General features: G+C 38.3%; 1 protein-coding gene across 2 annotated transcripts in view; it reads left to right on the top strand.

Annotated features, from left to right (window-relative positions):
- The window catches only part of chrm4a (cholinergic receptor, muscarinic 4a), a 42506-nt gene extending 25888 nt beyond the window's left edge, over positions 1 to 16618 (top strand). The window contains exons 2-7 of one of the 2 annotated variants that reach the window (XM_051427285.1): positions 6126 to 6724; positions 7413 to 7567; positions 8335 to 8536; positions 8638 to 8712; positions 11518 to 11787; positions 13615 to 16618. In XM_051427285.1, the coding sequence (XP_051283245.1) occupies positions 6126 to 6724; positions 7413 to 7567; positions 8335 to 8536; positions 8638 to 8712; positions 11518 to 11787; positions 13615 to 13860 (1547 nt within the window). In that variant the 3' untranslated portion in view covers positions 13861 to 16618. Of the gene's footprint in view, positions 1 to 6125; positions 6725 to 7412; positions 7568 to 8334; positions 8537 to 8637; positions 8725 to 11517; positions 11788 to 13614 lie in introns of both variants that reach the window. The other variant, XM_051427284.1, reaches the window with a different exon arrangement.
- Positions 16619 to 19207: the final 2589 nt, after the last annotated feature.

Below are 19207 nucleotides of genomic sequence, written 5' to 3'. Positions count from 1 at the left end.
CAAAAAAGGACTGAGTTCATTTTTTGCACAGTTTTTGTGTTGGTAATAAATAATAAGAAATAAAAATAAAGCTGTTTTACGTGATGGAGAGGTAAGGATGAATTAATTCAATTCAATTCAATTCAATTTTATTTGTATAGCGCCAATTCATAACAGAAGTTATCTCAGGACACTTTTCAAATAGAGCAGGTCTATTAAGAAGTCTCACACCTGAAGGAAGAAGCTGTTCTGAAGTCTGGTATAACGACAGTGTTTTAGTGTGCTCGGGTTTTCCATTGAACACACCGTAGCTTGTTAAATATGGTTTTATGTAAAAATATATCTGAGGCTTCCTGGTAGCTCACCTGGCAGAGTATGTGCCCCGTGTGTATGAGTGCGTAACTAAATAAATCAGGTCATTGTAATCTGACATGCTCTGCTCCATGTTTTTAAGAGTCACCAAAAAAAAAACAACAACAAAAACACTAACTCTTTATAGGTAACTAACTTGTTAAATGTTCCTGCTTCCACACCATGGTCAGAAAGATGAGCATCTCTAGCACTCTGAAAACTAGGTTGAGACCACTGAGCAGGATACATAGGGAGGACATAAAATATGTTTTGAATTTATGTGTGAATTATTTCAAAAGTAGAGTGGACTTCTATTAAATATATATTTTCAATTGTAAAAGTTATTCAGAAATAAATTATTGGGGGGGAAAACAATTAGTATAAATATTTTCACATCTAATTCTGTGAATTATGGGTAACCTGTGTTACCCATAACTAACTTCTTGTTTTTCTTGCCCCATTTGACTTATGTGTATGTGTATGTAAACACATTACAACATCTCAGCTATTACTTTTGAGAATACACTAGTCATCCATGATAACTCCAGTGGCCAAAGTTAGAACCCAGGTTATAATGGTAGATTTCCTTTTGCAGCTTGTGATGAGACTGAGTGAAGTTCATCAGCATACAACAGACATATTTTATTTTAAACTCTATTATCTCTTCAATCTAACCCTCAATGTGATTAATTTAATCCATTGACTGAGTTGATGTAACAAGTATTAGCTAACTAAACTAATTAAGCATTATTTATATAAAACAAAGAATGATGCTGCAAGTATATGGCTTGTTGTATTCCTTCAGTGTATGAAGCAACATTTTTTTTGTGATTAGATTATGAGAACTTGTGTGAAGCAAACAACAATGTCTGAATGACAAGGTGTCCTCCAGTTGGATTGTGGTGCGGTTTGTTTGTGGTGTGAAAGCAAACCAGCACACCAGGAGTGTGTGATCACTGTACACATGGTTTTCATATGAATGAAAAGCTAAGCTATTTCAACTGTATCTGCTGTAAACTGTCAAGACAGTGATGTTCTAAGTCATCTTTATAAAGCATGTTTATATCTATGCAAGGTCCTCTGGTAACCATGGTAACTTGTATGTGTGTCAGCACACAGGCGACCAATATGGTCCAGTACTGTTAGTTCTAGTATTTACTGGTGATGCTCCTGATGAATTTCATGAAACCAGAGAAGATAAATAAACATACAAGTATAAAATTAGAAGTAACCAAGTCATTCTAGTGTGCAGTGACACCTGACTGTTGTTGGCAGTGCATGGGAAGTGTTGTTTACAAGTCATTTTACAATGGAGGCTTGTATAATTAAATTCAATTTGTAGTTCATTTTATATGCTACTTGTAGAAACAAAAGATATATATATATATATATATATATCGTATATATACAGTATATATACAAAAATTCTATACAGTAAATTTGATAACAAGTCATAATTACAAAATAACTATTTTACATGATGAAGTGCTGAGGAAGACTCAGCTGTCTTAAAGCCTGTGAGAAGAAGCTTCCTTAAGTCTGGTGGTACAGCATCTCTTACTTCTGTCTCTCCTCTGTCTCTCTCTGATCTCTCTCTGCTGATGATGCAGGATGAGAAAATAAAAACTGAGCAGTAAATGGGTTACATATAAGTCCATATGAGCGCAGCCATTCACAGCTTTTAGTTTAGTCAGATAACCAGGATAACTAATTTAAGCATCGTCCCATGTCAATATGATAAACTTCAGATCACATCACTGGCTCGGAAGATCTCAACCCAATACAAATGATTTGTAATAACATGAAACACCGTCTCAAAATAATCTCAAATAATAAATAAATATATAGGTTTACTTCCTAGCCTTTTTTGTAATGTTCAACCACATTTAATAGTCTGTATAAGTTAATGAAGCAAGCTCCTGTTATCATGTGAGAGTGTTCAATGTTGGTTATATAAGAAAAGGAAGTGTGAATGTCCTCCTTGATGTTTCTCCAGTTGTCAGCTTAGTCCTGGTCCATGACTTTTGACCTCTTCCCAGTAGATGCTGTATGTGATTTTGTTGTGGTGTGTACAGACAGTTGATGATGTCTGTTTCTGCTGTTCATTCAGTTTCTTGTCCATGGTCCTTGTCATGTCACATGCAATGTCATACACCACTCCAGTTACATTTGCTTATGAAGGCCATGAGGTGAAGTTGAAAGTTCAGAAAAGATAGTAAGTGGGCAAATTCAGTTGAGATTATTTTGTCACACATAGATGCTCCTAGGGATTTTTTATGAATGAACTTTGGTCCTCATGGAACAGAAGGTTCTCAGCAGAAATGGTTCAAGACTCTACTGGTAGTATTTGGTTCTATGGTATGGTCTTTAGGTTTAAAGGGAATTGTGCTTTGAAAAGTGAAGAAATATTTTTTGTGTTTAAAGCTATAAGAAATTCAGAAAAAAGTAGGGCAATGCCCTACTGAAAAGCCTTTTTTTGCCTAATCCTTATGACTCTCATCCCTTATGTCCACATCAAAAGGGATAAGGCACATGAAGGAGCACAGTTGACACAGTTTGTGTTGTATCATTTATTTGGCCAACAGCGTTGATTTTGGAGCGGCGGCCCGCCGCTGTTAAATTTCTGCCGCCACGGTATCAGAAATGGGGCAGACGCACAATGTAGTCACAGTTGCCTTTTAAATGATCCTGCCGACATAATGCACCCCCGTTGGCTGCCGCTCACATTGCAATTTAACAGCAAGTAGAACTATTCAGAGGTTATTGGGACTGTCCAGTTTAACTCCACATACTGTTGTGTTGATGTAGCTTATTGTCAAAACGTTTGCTTTCTTCCAAGTCGACTATTAAACTAACAGCTCCACCAAGAACGTCACCGCGGTGGGTCCATTTTAATTGGACAACGTTCAACTTGTCAGTTCTCAGCTCAACGTCCTGATATCAAACATCTGGAAACATTAAAACGTTAAATATACTTGTTTTCGTCGCAGCGAAGTGTCACTTCTGTTTCATACGAAAAAACGTTTGCCGCGTGACCGTGTTCGGACGGGGCCTGCCCCCACTACTAAAAAAATACTAGAGGAAACACTGGCCAATATTAGACATTAACTACTATCCTGCCTAATATTTGATGGCAAACAAAACAAGTAAAGTGAAGTGAATCTACACAGTGGTAGATATTGTAATGGTTTCCCTCACACCACCACTGCTGCTTGCTCTGAGTTCTTAAGATTAAAATTTCAGAATTATATGGCTGTAGCCAACACAATCTAATCCCAGGTCGTCAAATACCGAAACTCTGTCTCAGCATATCATACAGACGCACACGAGCCTTAATTTGTTTAGCCAAAAATAATTGGTTAGGTTAGGAAAAGATTATGGTTTGGTTTAAAATAACTATGTTAACGTTATATAAATTACGTGACGCAAGTCACAAAGGGTGATCCACGTAACCTTAAACAACGTAACATTTAATTTGGTTTCATATGGGACATATATCCTGTTCTCCTGGATTAATGTTACGTGTTTGTTTGAGCCATCCATCCACCCCACCACCTCTCCAGGTGCAGACTTTCTTGTTTTTTATACTATTTCGTTTCACACATATGGGTTTACATTGACGAAAATTTAATCAACAGAACAGACTGGTTAGAAGATATACATTCAATTTCAATACGAATGATGCTTTTAAGCACTGCCAGTAATGAACACACACACAAATTTGTTTATTCATGGCTGTATGAACGGTGATTGGTTTACTCATTGAACTGTGACGAACTGCTTAGCCTAAACAAAATAGTCAGTGTTGTGAAGTTCAGTGTGGTCGGCTTTGGTTGTTTTACAGTAAGAAGTAATTATTGGATTTTTATATACAAATACAAAGAAATTGAGTTTTTCTAATTTTTTGACATACATTGTTAAATGGAATACAATATAACTGAGGATGCAATCTTAAAGGGTTAAAATTAAATTTTTCAGTTCTCCTGGACTTTAATTTAAACAGGTGAGTTATATAAAAATATAGACTCTGTACAGTTGTTACCAGAGATAGCTATAGAGTACCAGGCTGTAAACATGTTTATTTTTTAGATCAGATCTTGCTCAGCACAGGTAACCTGGCCACTAGAAAAGTCAATAGCTTTTTTATGGCTAGAATGCTCCAATTGTCTTCTCTAAGTTATGTCCATTCATCATTCTGTTGGTTAGTTAGAAACCAAGAAATGTATTTCTGGTATTATACTGCCATGATTGACTTTGGTTTTATTCCACAGTGGCAAATCTTAGCAACAAATTATGTTCGATCTCCCCTCAGACAGTGGATCTGCAGCAGAGGAAAAATGGCTCTACAAGATAAAAATAAGCATCCCTAAATATGGTGCTGTGTCTGGTGGCCAGTGGGTTGGCCATATTTTAGCCTGTGGTGGCTTTGGTCTGTTAACATCAGTTTGCATGCGTGATGAGCTAATTAGCTGCTCAGCTGCAGCACATTAAACAGCATAAACTCTTACCTGCAAAAATATCACTTCAGTCCCTTTAGATGCTGCTGTAGTCCTTACTCTTCAATATCACTATAAGACTAAACTAATTAAGAAGGCTAATTAAGAAGGCCAGCTCTGTCCTGGGTTGCCCCCTCAACTCTCATTGCAGGTGGTGGGAGAGAGGAGGATAATAGCAAAGCTATCATCACTGATGGACAATGTCTCCCACCCCATGCAGGAGTACACTGAGCAGCTCCTTCATCGACAGACTCCTTCACCCCAAATGTGTGAAGGAGAGATGTCGTAGGTCCTTCCTTCCTGCTGCTGTCAGATCTTAAACCCATCTCGGTATCAATAATAATAGTTAATGTTTATATATAATATTTATATATAATAACAATGGGCAATAATTACTATGTAATAATAATAATAATAATAATAATAATTACTGTGCAATACCATTCCATATTCACTGTGCAATCTATTGCCCATGTGCAACTGCTGCTGCTGCTACTATTTGTTTTATTTGTGTTATCTGTTGTTGTGGATTTCTTACTGTTTTTTCTCTTGTACAGTGTTTTTATTTATTATTTCCTACTCTTACTGTTTTTATACTGTTTTTTTCTCCATCCACTTTGCTGCTGTAACATTGGAATTTCCCCATTGTGGGACAAATAAAGGAATATCTTATCTTATCTTATCTTATCTTAACAATACGTTGTCAGCCCATGGCTACAGTACAAGCTTGTTTCCATTGTCTCCTAACACCGACATGCACGCCCCCCAGGGGAACATAGACTCAGATTCTACAGGTGGATGCAGGGGGGAGATGAATATGTTGCAGTGAAACGAGTATGTCATTTGAATGTAGCGACAAACTGGAGTTGACTCACTTAGATCGCTGGCTTCACATTCTTTTCAGCAGTAGTCAGGCTACCAAACATAACTGTAAAGTTAGTCAATTCTCGACAATCGGTGTCTAAAACTGGACTATAGCTTCTAACTTTGTTCTACCTCTTCAGATTAGCATCAGTGCCAAGAAATTTAAAGTTTTTACATTCCAACTGGTTTCCTTGCAATTTCAAGCAATACTTTTCAACCCTTCGGTTTACCAAAGTCTATCACCTCTTTAGTTTTTCCATGAATGTAATTATCACTGCAACAACTCAAAAGATTAGAAAACTTGTAAAGTTATTATTTTAACCTGTTGCCTCCTACCATAGACGAAATCAAGAACCATGACAGGACATCAGCTAAAGTTGATTACAGCCATATTTCGCTTTGTCTAGCTTCTCATCTCTCTCTTTCTTCCTTCAGGGTCATCAGTCAACCAATCAGCTGAGCTGTTCTCCAACACCTCATGCAACACATCCACTAATGATTCAACATACTGCTCTCCTGCGGACGATGGAGTGGGGACAGGAAGCCCATATAAAGCTTTAGAGATGTTTTTTATTGCCTTGGTTACAGGATCTCTGAGCTTTGTGACTGTCACAGGAAATATTTTAGTAATGCTTTCTATCAAAGTGAACCGCCACCTACAAACTGTCAATAACTATTTCCTGTTTTCATTAGCATGCGCTGATTTGATCATTGGTGTTTTCAGCATGAATTTGTACACAGTCTACATCATTGTTGGCTACTGGCCCCTCGGGCCAGTGGTCTGTGACTTGTGGCTAGCTTTAGATTATGTTGTCTCAAACGCCTCAGTGATGAATTTATTGATCATCAGCTTTGATCGTTATTTCTGTGTGACTAAACCCCTAACGTATCCAACAAGAAGGACAACTAAGATGGCAGGTTTAATGATTGCTGCAGCATGGATCATGTCGTTTATTTTGTGGGCTCCTGCCATCTTGTTCTGGCAGTTCATTGTTGGACAGCGAACAGTGCCACCTGGAGAGTGTTATATTCAGGTACAGTATATAAAACTTGACTGATCCTAGACAGGATTTTAGAATATAAGCACATTCATTGTCTGCCAAGTTATTGTAATATACTGTCATTTCTCACTTCTCCCAAAATAAAATTTAAAGTGCATTCAGTAAAGAAAGGGTTGTTTTAAAAATAGTTGCATTTTAAATGAATTAATTTATAAATCTGTAGCTTGTCACAGTTTTCATTGAGTTAATTAAGATAAGATAAGAAGATATGTACTCTATTAATCCTCTATTGGGGAAATTGTTTTTTCACAGTTTTTTATTTTATACATACACACACACTTGTGGACATGCAAACAGGGAGAGAGATGGTGGAGTGATGGGCTGCCATGTTAGCAGTTTCTTGGGGTTAGGTTGCCTTGCTCAAGGGCACCTCAGCAGTGCACAGGAGGTGAAAACTGGCACCTCTCCAGCTACCAGTCCACACCCCGTATTGTGGTCTGTGGGACCAAGTCCCCATAGACTGAGCTACTGCCACCCTTGACACTGGCTCAGATCACGTGACATAAATGTGTAACATCCGTCATGTGATAACAGGTGGTTGTACGTGGATACTGTAACTCAGCACATCCATCCATCTGCATAAACTTTACTGCATATGTAAACATTCTCTGTAGATGACAGACGGGTTTCTCTTTCTTGCTTTCTTTCTTTCTTTCTACAGTTCCTTTCTAACCCTGCAGTGACATTTGGGACAGCTATAGCAGCATTCTATCTTCCTGTCATTATTATGACAGTCCTGTACATCCACATCTCCCTGGCCTCCAGGAGCAGGGTTTCCAAACACAAACCAGAGAAGAAAGAGAAGAAGGGAGTAAAGTAAGAGTAAAGTAAAGTATGATGTAATCCTTGTGGGCAATCACACACCAGCAAAGTATGTCTATTAAAAGTGCTTGTTTTTGTCACTGATCTGATAAAATTAACATTAAGGAAAGGATTACTACAGAGAAATGAAACATTTTCTGTTCTCTTCGCTTTATCCGGTTCTGTGTAAATTCTTACTCTAAAGTCTTGTTTTGAAATTTCCTCTCTGGGCATCAGGTAGCAGCACCTATAGAACCATTATCAGTTTCCCGAGCTTGGCAGCCTTGCAGCAGCTGGTTCACACTCATCTGCCGGTTGCCTTGCTCTTTCTCCTCGTCTGCCCTTAAATTTGTAAGAGCTCATCTGTATAGTCTGTTTACTTGGATCAAATAAAAACAGGCCATCCACATTGCAAAAGAAACAGAAAATGTTTCATTTCTCTGTATGCTCATGTTGTCAGATGTGAATAATAACCCCAGTTGCAAAACAACAACTTTTAATGGATGTAATTTGACTGTGTGCAATTGCCCCCAAGGATTACATTGTAGCCTGTTTTATGTTTGCAGCTCTTTTGTTTAATACTAGCCAAAATTCAAAACTTGTTGTCCCCATTAGTCACTTTGACACAAAAATATAGGTCCACAACAACTGTGCTGAATTTGGTTAATTACAAGGGTTTCCAACACTCCCACAACATATTATCCATATCTGTTTTTCAAAATGTTTAAATGGTGTATGCTTTGTGAAAAAAAAGAATTTAGCTGTTCTTATGTTTTTTCCAGAACTCCCAGCTTGATAAAGAGTCACCTGTTAAAGCAGAACAATAACAATGAGACCAGTCCTCAGGCCAGTCCCCGATCTACTCCCAAACTCAGTCTGGACTCAACTACCACCGCGCTGGAGGCTGTGAAGAATGGCAGAGTGGAGGAACCAAAGCAAGTTCAGCCTCAACCTCCAGTACAGCCCAGTCCAGGACTCACACAGGTACTGTTGACTTGTACTCCATTAACATCACTGTGTATATATAGTATACCCACCAGACTTAGTTGACATCTAATATTATCTTATCTTATCTTTCTATCTAGGAGAAAGAAAGCTCCAACGATTCGTCCACAGCTTTTATTCCCCCCACAGAACTGAAGGACAACACCAATAACAAGGTGATATCTGAGGTTGGTGTTCAACTTCCCTTTTTTGCCATTCCGTGTTTTATTTCCAATATATTCACTTGAGTATATTGTTTTGGGTATTTATATAATCCAAAATATAATAGATGGATATGACTACTTAGACAATAAGGTCTGACAAGTTTCTTTGGACAACTTATGTACACAATATATTCTACTGTAATAGTTATATAATAGTATAATAGATATCATAAAAATCATAGAAATAAATAACTATTTCCCATGGTGGTGATGAGGATGAATTAAGAAGTCTCACCGCCTGAGGGAAGAAGCTGCCCTGAAGTCTGGTGGTATGGCAACGGATACTTCTGTATCTCTTGGCAGATGGCAGGACAATGAGGCTGTTGCTAGGGTGGGTACTGTTTTTTGGTATCCTTTGGGCTCTGCACATGCACCTCACCTCACTGAAATCACTGATGATCCGTTCTGTTTCTGAGGGGTTTTAATCACCCGCTAGAGTCCTCCTTTCCTGGGCTGTGCACATCCTATGCAAGTTCTATTGCTCCACTGTAAAAGTTTGCAAGAACCTGGCACAGGAATTTCGTCTTCCTAAGTTTCCTTAATAAATACAGCTTTTTCTGAGCTTTCTTAACCAGGGTGGCAATGTGAGATGACTATGAGGTTCTCTGTGATGGTGATTCTCAGGAACCTAAAACTATTCACCTGCTCTACCTCAGCTCCACTGATGTAGACATACAGTAGATGTGTCTTTGCCTCCTTTTTCTGAAAATCAGCTTCTTGGTTTGCTGTCACCACTCTGCAAGTTAATTTCCTCCTGACATTGAGTCTCTCTCTCTGAGGGGCTGCACTAGTGTTGTTTTTCTCAAGGTGTGTGAAGGCTGAGTGGAAGGCAGTGGGGATGGCATCCTCTATGAAACTGTTGCCTCTGAATGCAAAGTGGTGAGGGTCCAGGCTGGTAGGGATTAGGGTTGGGTGATTAGACAAAGATATTGGCCTCAGCGACTGTTATTTTTGGGCAATTTTTGTAATTTTATTTTGCTAATTTAATTGTCTACCTCCAAAGAATGAGTCACTCAGTGAAGACATTCAACAGCACAGTACACACACTGAGCAGAAAAAAAGTGAGAGGAAAACAGCTGTAGAGCCAGTGTAAATTCACATTTCGACTAGTTTGACAACAGGGAATAGAGTTAGAGTTACAAGGTAATTGGCAGAGGCCAATTCCACCGAACACGGTGCCACATAGAGAATCGGATCAATTTTCAAAATAAAATACTGTGTGCAGAATCTACATCAACATTGTGGCACTAGGCCTCTCATTCCTCCAGTGTTGGCCTGGCTTCAAGCTCCGTTATTCTCAAAAATAAATCCACAAGCAAGCAAACAACAACCATTACAAACAATACACCAATTCAGTAGTTTACATTATACTAGAACCACTGGCACACAATCAGAGTTCCTTTCAAAGGGGACAGTGCACAAAATCTTCATCCTGATTTGGTGCTTGGACAGTTATCTAGCAATAGTTGCAATGCTTACACTACTGCTAATCCTGAAAACAAATACATAGTGGTTATGGAAAATAAATATGTTTGCATGTATGAGAGAGAAGTCAGTCTCCTCTGGGTCCTTGGGTGAAGCTACAGATTTTGTAATGACAAGATTTCCTAATTGTAATGATTACTAATGACGTAATAATTTATAATTGAATCACTAGATCAATAAGGAGGAAGAAAGATTGATTTTACAATCAAACATCTAACAAATGATTTTAACAATTAATTATTGTTGACTGTTGTAGATATAGCTATAATTTCTGTTGTTTTTAGATTTTTCTTTTCCTTTTTAACTCATGTGAAGTGTCTTTGAGTTTTTGAAAAGCACTCTATAAATTAAATGCATTATTATTATTATTATTATTATTATTATTATTATAAAAGTCCTTGCTATGGCCCAGGTAAACTTCTGTTGTGTTGACAGTGTGAATAGTTTAAAAAAAATTTACTCAGTATTGAAAAATTCATGTTACCAAATATAAAAAATATAATATAAATTACAGGAGGACCAGCCAGTACACAGAAAAATTATGGGTAACTGCAGTTGTATTTATTCCTTTGATGGGGGTGAAAAATGAGAACCCGATAAAAATCATTATGAGGGCAGGTAATGTTAAAATGACCCCAACTTCCCCTACAGACTTTTTCAATTCAATTCAATTCAATTTTATTTGTATAGTGCTATTATTATTATTATTATTATTAACCATTAAGTTATCTCAGGACACTTTTCATATAGAGCAGGTCTTACAAAATTATTGATGGAGACCCAATAATTCCAATACATATCACATGTTCATCTATAATTTCTCAAACACGTTTACGCCACAGGGACTGAAACTGAGTTAGTTTGGTTTGGTGAGAGGGGAAGGTGGACAGACGTGGTGGACAACATAATCACATAACATCACAGCAGAGACATGTAGGTTCCACAATGCCACCACGTTTTGTGGGTCATCCGTTTGGTCTTTAGCTATAGAGAATATTTGACAGACAATTTATGCTTACTGACATACTTTTCAGGACTGTCTTGACTTAATGGTTTGAGAGCAGCAATAGTGTTTCAGTCAATGTGCCCAAGCAACTGAGAAAATGTTTTACTAGAAGCTTTAGTACTCTTTCTAGTTTGTTACACAATAATTGTTTTCATTGAATTTAAGAAAGAATCCTGACTTGCCTGACTTCATGCACCATCATGCACCCTTCAACAGGTCACACTGGCTTTAAAAGTTTCTAACAAAACTCTCTTGGGTCTTCACAGGCTGCAACAAATCCCAACTCCGTTGCCATGGCAACAGCCAATCCTGCAGAGCCCAAGATGAACTCCACTTCGAAGTGGTCCAAAATAAAGATTGTAACAAAGCAGACCGGGGACGAATGCATCACAGCTATAGAGATTGTCCCTCCTGTAGAGGGAGCCGAGAGGCATTCAATCCCAATCAGCCGTCCAAGGACTGTGGCGAGAAAGTTTGCAAGCATTGCTAGAAGTCAAGTGAAGAGGAAAAGACAGATGGCTGCGAGAGAAAAGAAAGTATGTTAATGATACACTGCACAGGCATAAATGGATACATAGTGTGCTGATGGACAGATATACATTACATAAAGTGGCTGTTTTTGATTGGCAGTGGATGAACACAAAGGCAGAAATGAGTGTTTGTAAGGAGAGTAAAATTATGTCTTTCAACTTGAAATTATTCTGATTTTCTAAATGTTTATAGTTTGCATTGCTTTTTTTGGTGTGAATTTGATTAAAGAGATAGTTCGGGCGTGGTTGTATAAGTTACTTGTCCATAGTGTATTACCTGCAGTTAGACGGAGATTAGTTTAAGTGCTAAAGTTAAGTTAAGGGCTAAAATAAGTTTCAAAAAACTAAAAAACGATTTTAAAAAAACCTGACCTATCCCTTGAACTGGTTTGCTTGGTCAAAATAACATGGTAATTATATAAATATAGGTTGTGTCCCTTTTCAGTGTCCATTAAATGTGTGAAAAAGCACAGTATAAAGAATAGGTAATAAAAGCAAATATCCCCCTGATCATTCAGACACAGAAGACAGAAATATAATTTATCATGACAAAAAACAAAGCTAACACTATTGTTTTTACATGGCAGCATGTTGCTGGTGTACAGGTGGGACTACCTAGTCCACCAGTGTGTGAATGGTATAGAGCAGCTGTTGTGGAGCTGCTTTTGTGTGGCAGTCACTTCACTTAATTTGAAAATGTTCCTCTGAGCTTTTAAAATGACAGAGTATGTATCTTACCATATTGTTCTAATTTTGTCTAGCACTCTTCAAAATCACCACCGGTTACAGTTGAAATTCAAAACATCAGCAGTGAGGAAGGATGTTTGGGATATGGGTGGTTTATTGTATAAAACATCAGAAATGCATTAACAACATCCGCATTAATTTAAAATGTCATGAATTAATTAGAAATTAGAAATTTAATACGTTGAATGCTACAAATGTCCAGTTTTCCGAGACAGCAACATGCAGTGGAAATTATTATGTTACATCACAATAAATATACTGACTGACCAGGGCCCTCTTTCCAAATATCAATTAAAGAGCATTTCCAAGTGCCAGCACATACAAGCGCAGACTGTTTGTAGCACTGAATTCGCCATATTTAAATAATATGATTAAATCATCTATGTAAATGATAAGGCATAAATGTAAATGGCAGAATAATGAATAGAAAAATATAGCTTGATGAGGTACAATACTGCAGCATGCAAGGCTGAGGAGGTAGTCTTTCTGGACACATGAATGAACTTCACTTCAAAAGATTCTTATTTGAAAAAATCTATATTTCTGCCAATTGATCATCCTAAATGTTTCACAATGGACCTTTAAGCTATAACTTGCTCTCTCTACAACTACATGATCGTAGGCTTTGTGGCTTAGTGGTTAGGTTGGTTTCAAATTAGGGATATAATGATATATATTGTATGACAATAGAAAAACGTCTAATATTTCATAGTTTGCTCTATTGTTTATTTCATTGCATTATAAATGACACTCTGGAGTTCATATGAGAAAAAAATGTGCTATGAAGGGGTTGATGAGGCAGAGTGGGCTTCTATGTCAATGTAAGAGCAGTAAAATTAGTTTTATAGTTTAATTTAGACAGTATGGGTAACTATTGGCAATCAATCTTCACTTACAGATACAGTATTTTGCATTACAGCAGATACAGCGTTAACTCTTTTGGATTAACTATCTCAAACAAGTTTTAATTCTCAGCAAATAGATTTTCATACCACGGTGACATGAGAGAAAAGGCTGATTTTCCTTTGTTCTGTTATCTCTTGTTCAGTGCACTCTTCTTGTCTCTTTTCTTCCCACTCTCTATAGGTGACCAAGACTATCTTCGCCATCCTGCTGGCTTTCATCATCACATGGACACCGTATAATGTCATGGTGTTGATCTCAACCTTCTGCCAATCCTGTGTCCCTGACACTGTGTGGGCTATTGGCTACTGGCTGTGTTATGTCAACTCGACTATCAACCCAGCTTGTTACGCATTGTGCAACGCCACATTCAAAAAGACATTCAAGAACCTGCTGCTGTGCCAGTATAAAAATATAGGTACAAGATGAGATGGAAGGAGAAGACTAAGGGTGGGTTGGATGGGGAAGGGGAAAACCACTGCAAGACCGGGGGACAGAGGAATAGAGGGAGGGAATATTGTTGAAAGGTGAGGGACAGAGGGCTACAGGAGCAGGAGAAGAGAAGTGGATGACATAATTTAGTTGAAGGGTTCTTTCTAAAGAGAAGAGACATCTGCAGGAGATGAGCAATCATGGTTGTGCAAATCAATGCCAGTCATATCTATTGGTACATTTAGACTCCGAGCAAAATCTAAACCAGGGATTCCTTAACCTGCCCAGCTTCCCCTAACATAGAACATATCACACACTGAGTGGAAACATGGTTTCCCGAACATAGGGAAAATAACTTCAGTGGTGGAACAGGTGGAATGTGTGATGTGAGCAGGGAAGATAGCAATAAAAGTTGAGGGAGAAGGAAATGCAGGAAAAATAACAACTGAATTGAGGTATGAATTGATGGAGTAATACATTAAAATGACAGTACTAATCACAGTGTAAAACATAGAGGTACAATACTGCTACATGCAAGGTTGAAGAGGTAGTCTTACTGGAAAGATGAATGAATGGATGGATGGATGGTCAGATGGATGATAGGAGGTTGCAAAAGGGTACTCAAATAAAGCAATGAAAGCTTGCATATGGTTATCTGTTACCGAAAGACAAGGTTGGGGTAAGACATAATCAGGTGGTCACTAACAAATTTTAGGGGAAGGATAAATGTTTTTATCAATTGTTAAGGTAGATCTGACCAGGTAGAACACTCCATTGTGACTGTCAAAAAGGCATGATTGTCTTATCACTGCTCTAAATACTCACGTGGAAGGCTACTGGCTCCAGATATTGTCAGGGTAATATCTCTTAAATTGTGTGTTAATAAAATGATTCTTCAAAGGTTGACAGAGATAGCACCAACACAAAGTATGCACAATACAATCATTTGATCACAGAAAAGTGTTAGAACAAATCAGTTCCACCTATGGTTATTAAAAAATGTAAAAAATAATAATACTGCTAATTAGTGCTGTCAGTTAAAGGAGTTATTAATGGCGTTAACGCAAACCCATTTTAACGGTGTCAATTTTTTTATCGCGAGATTAACGTTCTTTTTGGCCTAGCACATTTTGAAGTTTTTTTCACATGCTGCTGCAACAACTAGTAACGTTAGAAAAACTACAACACCACACAGGATCTAGCTAGACCGGAAACAAAACAACAGGCACGCCGCACACACTTGTTAAAGAGTATTAGAACGTTACGTTTTGAGTGGATGGCGAGCGCGAGACGCCGAAATGGATGCCAATAATATTCTGAATGGAAAGTTTACTTTTAAAAAGTTGCCAAATGGTTCCACTGACAAGACCAAAGTGATCTGTGTGTTTTGTCGCTGTGAACTGAGCTAAAGTTATCATCGCAGCACATCCAGTCTGAAATACCACTTGATGGCCAAGCACACAGCTGATGCGAATTCTCTGCCCCCTCGTCAAAGCCAGGCGACAATGGATGATTTTTACATAAAAACAACATTTGCACAAAGCAAGCTGATCCACTTTTCCATGTTGATAAGAGCATTAAAATGAGAAAAAATAATGGGACAAAAAGAAAACAAGGGACATTTAGGATAGATAAAAAGGTGCGATTAATTGCGATTAATTGCGAGTTAACTATGACATTAATGCGATTAATCGCGATTAAATATTTTAATCGTTTGACAGCACTACTGCTAATATATAAGCATTCGTGAGAAAGCACTGTGAAGCCAGACATTGTCTTGTGAATTTGAGTGTCCTTGTCATCCTTCTGGTTTCTAACATATGGACACAATATAAGGTTATGGTAGTGATCTCAACCTTCTGCCAGTCTTGTGTCACTGACACTGAGTATTGGCTACAGGCTATGTTATGTCAACTTAACTACCAATCAGGCTTGTTGCACACTGTATAATGCCACATTCAAAAGGACCTTCATGAACCTGCTCAAGGCTATAAAAGTATAAGTACAAGATGAAATGGAAGGAAAACACTGAGGGTGGGATGGATTTGGATGGGGAAGATCACTGCAGGAATGAGTGACAGAGGGCTGAGGGAGCTGGAGAATAGAAATGGATGACAGAATTCAGTTGAATTCAATTTATTTTTCAATTCAAATCAATTCAATTCAATTCAATTCAATTCAATTCAAGGAATAAGGAATAAGGAATAACCTTAACCTGCCCAGTTTTCCCTAAAATAGAACAAATTACCATGCTTCTGTCAGATATTAAAGATGTGTTTCCAATATACACTGCAGGAGTTCAGAAATAGATTCAAACTGTAGATGGCTACAGCGATAATCACAGCTACAGTCTGTCCCTATCACAGCAACAATCAGGAAACAGTATAGAGAACTACTGTAAGCAAGCATCCACTGATTATCTTTAATTAGCTTCAGTGATACAAACTTTTGGTTGAGCCAGCCCCACCCGAGGGTGAGCATCCCCGCCGTGGGCACAACAAGTCATTGTGAATAAATATTATACATAATTCAATTCAATTCAATTCAATTTTATTTGTATAGCGCCAATTCATAACAGAAGTTATCTCAGGACACTTTTCAAATAGAGCAGGTCTAGACCGAACTCTAATGATAATCTAACTCTCTGATAATGTTATATCATAATGTATCCAGGCTGTATGCTACTATTGACTTGAGTCCAGCATTTTTTTTATGAATCAGCAGAACGCATTTTGTAATGTGAGGGAACGCAAAAGCAGTTCAGGAAAAAAATTGCCACTGTGACCTGACATACAACTATCATACACATCGACTATCTTAATAAGTGCAGTGGGAAATGTTTTTTCCCATTATGATTAGTTTGTACTGACGTCATTCCAGGTCATAATAATCAGGTTTGACAACTTGCTTTCAATATATTTTCATACTAATTGTTTAATTGCATAATTAATTTTTTGTTGATTCTGATGGCCCCTGTGGACAAAAATTGTAGTGTTTTTACCACCTTGTCTCCCAGTATGAAAGTTTCAAACTGCTGAAACAAAATTCTTATCATTGAACTTTTCTTAGAGCCTTACCAGTAATGGGACTGAAAATTTAGTTCTGACGACCCCACTATAAGGAAAAAAGTAAAAAAGATGTCAATAGTAACTTTTAACCAAATAATATCTTGTGACCTATATGGTACTTTGACATGTTTAAAAGAACTTTCATGCTCAAATCCATTTTCAACCTTCACACTTCACCAAAAAAAATACATAAATGCTATTTTAGTATGGTATTTCTTGTACGACTATACACGCCAGCAACATTTGTGGCCAATGTGGATGTAGATACTGCCCTTTTAAAACAGGTATGTGAGGTTTATTCTTTTCTGTTCAGTGGCAATAGCTCTTTATTGTATTTTCCCTCTTTATGTGCTTTTCTTTGTTTGCATGTTTTCACACACGTCAAGTTAAATACAGAAGCAAAAAGGGAACAGAGCTTTAGCTTAATTGTTTTTAGTCATACTGTTGTAACCATACTGGCTTGTTTGTGGGTTACAAGGAACAAGGAGCACGTCAAGTGTTTCAAAAACTGTTTAGTAGTATCTGTATTATTCAGTGTGATAAGAAGAAAATCTAGTGGCATATTTTAAGGAAGACAAAAATATTTTTTGGAGGAAGGTGGTGCAGGAAAAGTGACATGTATTACTGCTCTCCCACTGTGACTGACTCATGCTGCTGTCAATTTATTCACGTCAGATTTGGGTTGGTTTGTCCAGATTCCGATTGGATGGAAAATATTGGATATGAAGACCTCCACTGTTTTAGAGTTCTACAGACTGTAGACTAGCAAGGCAAGCTAATTTTTATAGTAACTGAGTTGGTTTGTTTCACATTGTAGCTGAAGAAATTGGTTTCTCTTCTTAGTAAGAAGGAAATTAATTATAATAACAGACATTCCTTTGGATTAAAAGACCAGTATGTAAGATTTAGTGGCCTCTAGTGGTGAGATAAAACTCACAAAAACAAACAAACATGACCTGTATCTGGAGCCAGTGTTTAGTTTGTCTGATCTGGGATACCGTTGGAAACATGGCAGACTCCATACAGAAGAAGAGCCATAGGTTTTGCTTGCTTACATTGTGAAACAAACAACTGTATAACACTGGATTTTTGGAACACAACCACTACGAATGGATTCAGTTGACTATGAAAATGTGATCCATTCAGTTCAACAATATTTTGAAAGTCTACATTATTGAGGTGGACACCCAGGAATTTGTAATTTTCTACCACCTCAATGTCCAATCCCTGGATGTTCACCGGGATGAAGTGGGATGTTTTCCTCCTGAAGTTAACGATCATCTACTATGTCTTGCTAGTATTTAGCTGAAGCTGGTTGAGCTCACACCAGCTGACAAAGTCCCTGATGACAGTCCTGTATTCCAGTTTGTTCCCCTCAGAAATGCATCCAACAATGGCTGTGTCTTCTGAGAACTTCTGGATGTGTGTGGAGTTGTGGGTAAAGTCCGAAGTGTAAAGGGTGAAGAGGAAGGGAGAGAGCACCGTACCCTGAGGGGCACCTGTGTTGCAGAGCACAACGTCAGACACACAGTGTTGGAGCCTCACATACTGTGGTCTGTTGGTGAGATAGTCTATTGTCCATGCAGCCAGGTGTTGGTCCACTCCCACACTTTCCATCTTCACTCTGAGCAGTGACGGCTGGATAGTGTTGAAAGCATTTCTGTGGGGGCTGCAGAGTGCATCCCAGTCTGTTGTCTCAAAGCAGTCTCTGAGCCTAGCATTGTTCTCCTCAGACCACTCCTTCACAGGCCTCTTTATTCACCACAGGGATGTAGTCTGTGACCAGATGGACAAGGTTGTGATCTGAGCGACTAGGTGGGGGGAGGGGGGATGAGGTGTACGCATCCTTCATGTTTGCATACAACAAGTCCAAAGTCCCTGGTGTGGCATTTCACGTACTGGGTGAAGGTGGGGAGAGCAGAGGACAGGGAAGCATGGTTGAAGTCACCGGAGATGAGGATGAGGGATTGGGGGTGCTGGTTTTGAAGCTGGGAGACAACGAGACGTGTGGATCTGATCTGTAGCTGCAGCAGCGACGGCCGAGGGAGGGATGTACACAGTTACTGCAATAACATGTGAAAACTCTCTCGGAAGGTAGTACGGTCGCATGCTAACCGCTAACAGCTCCAAGTCTCTGGTGCAGAGTTGCTCCTTAGCACTCATGTGTCCTGGGTGGCACCATCTTTCATTAACAAACACAGCGATTCCTCCTTGCTTCTTCTTACTGCTCTACGTTGCTTTCCTGTCCGCCTGTACAACTTGAAATCTGTCCAGGG

This window comes from Dicentrarchus labrax, unplaced genomic scaffold (assembly GCF_905237075.1).
Source record: "Dicentrarchus labrax unplaced genomic scaffold, dlabrax2021, whole genome shotgun sequence".
NCBI lineage: Eukaryota > Metazoa > Chordata > Actinopteri > Moronidae > Dicentrarchus > Dicentrarchus labrax.
Note: the sequence above shows the minus strand (reverse complement) of the source record. Positions and strands in the feature narration are given on the sequence as shown.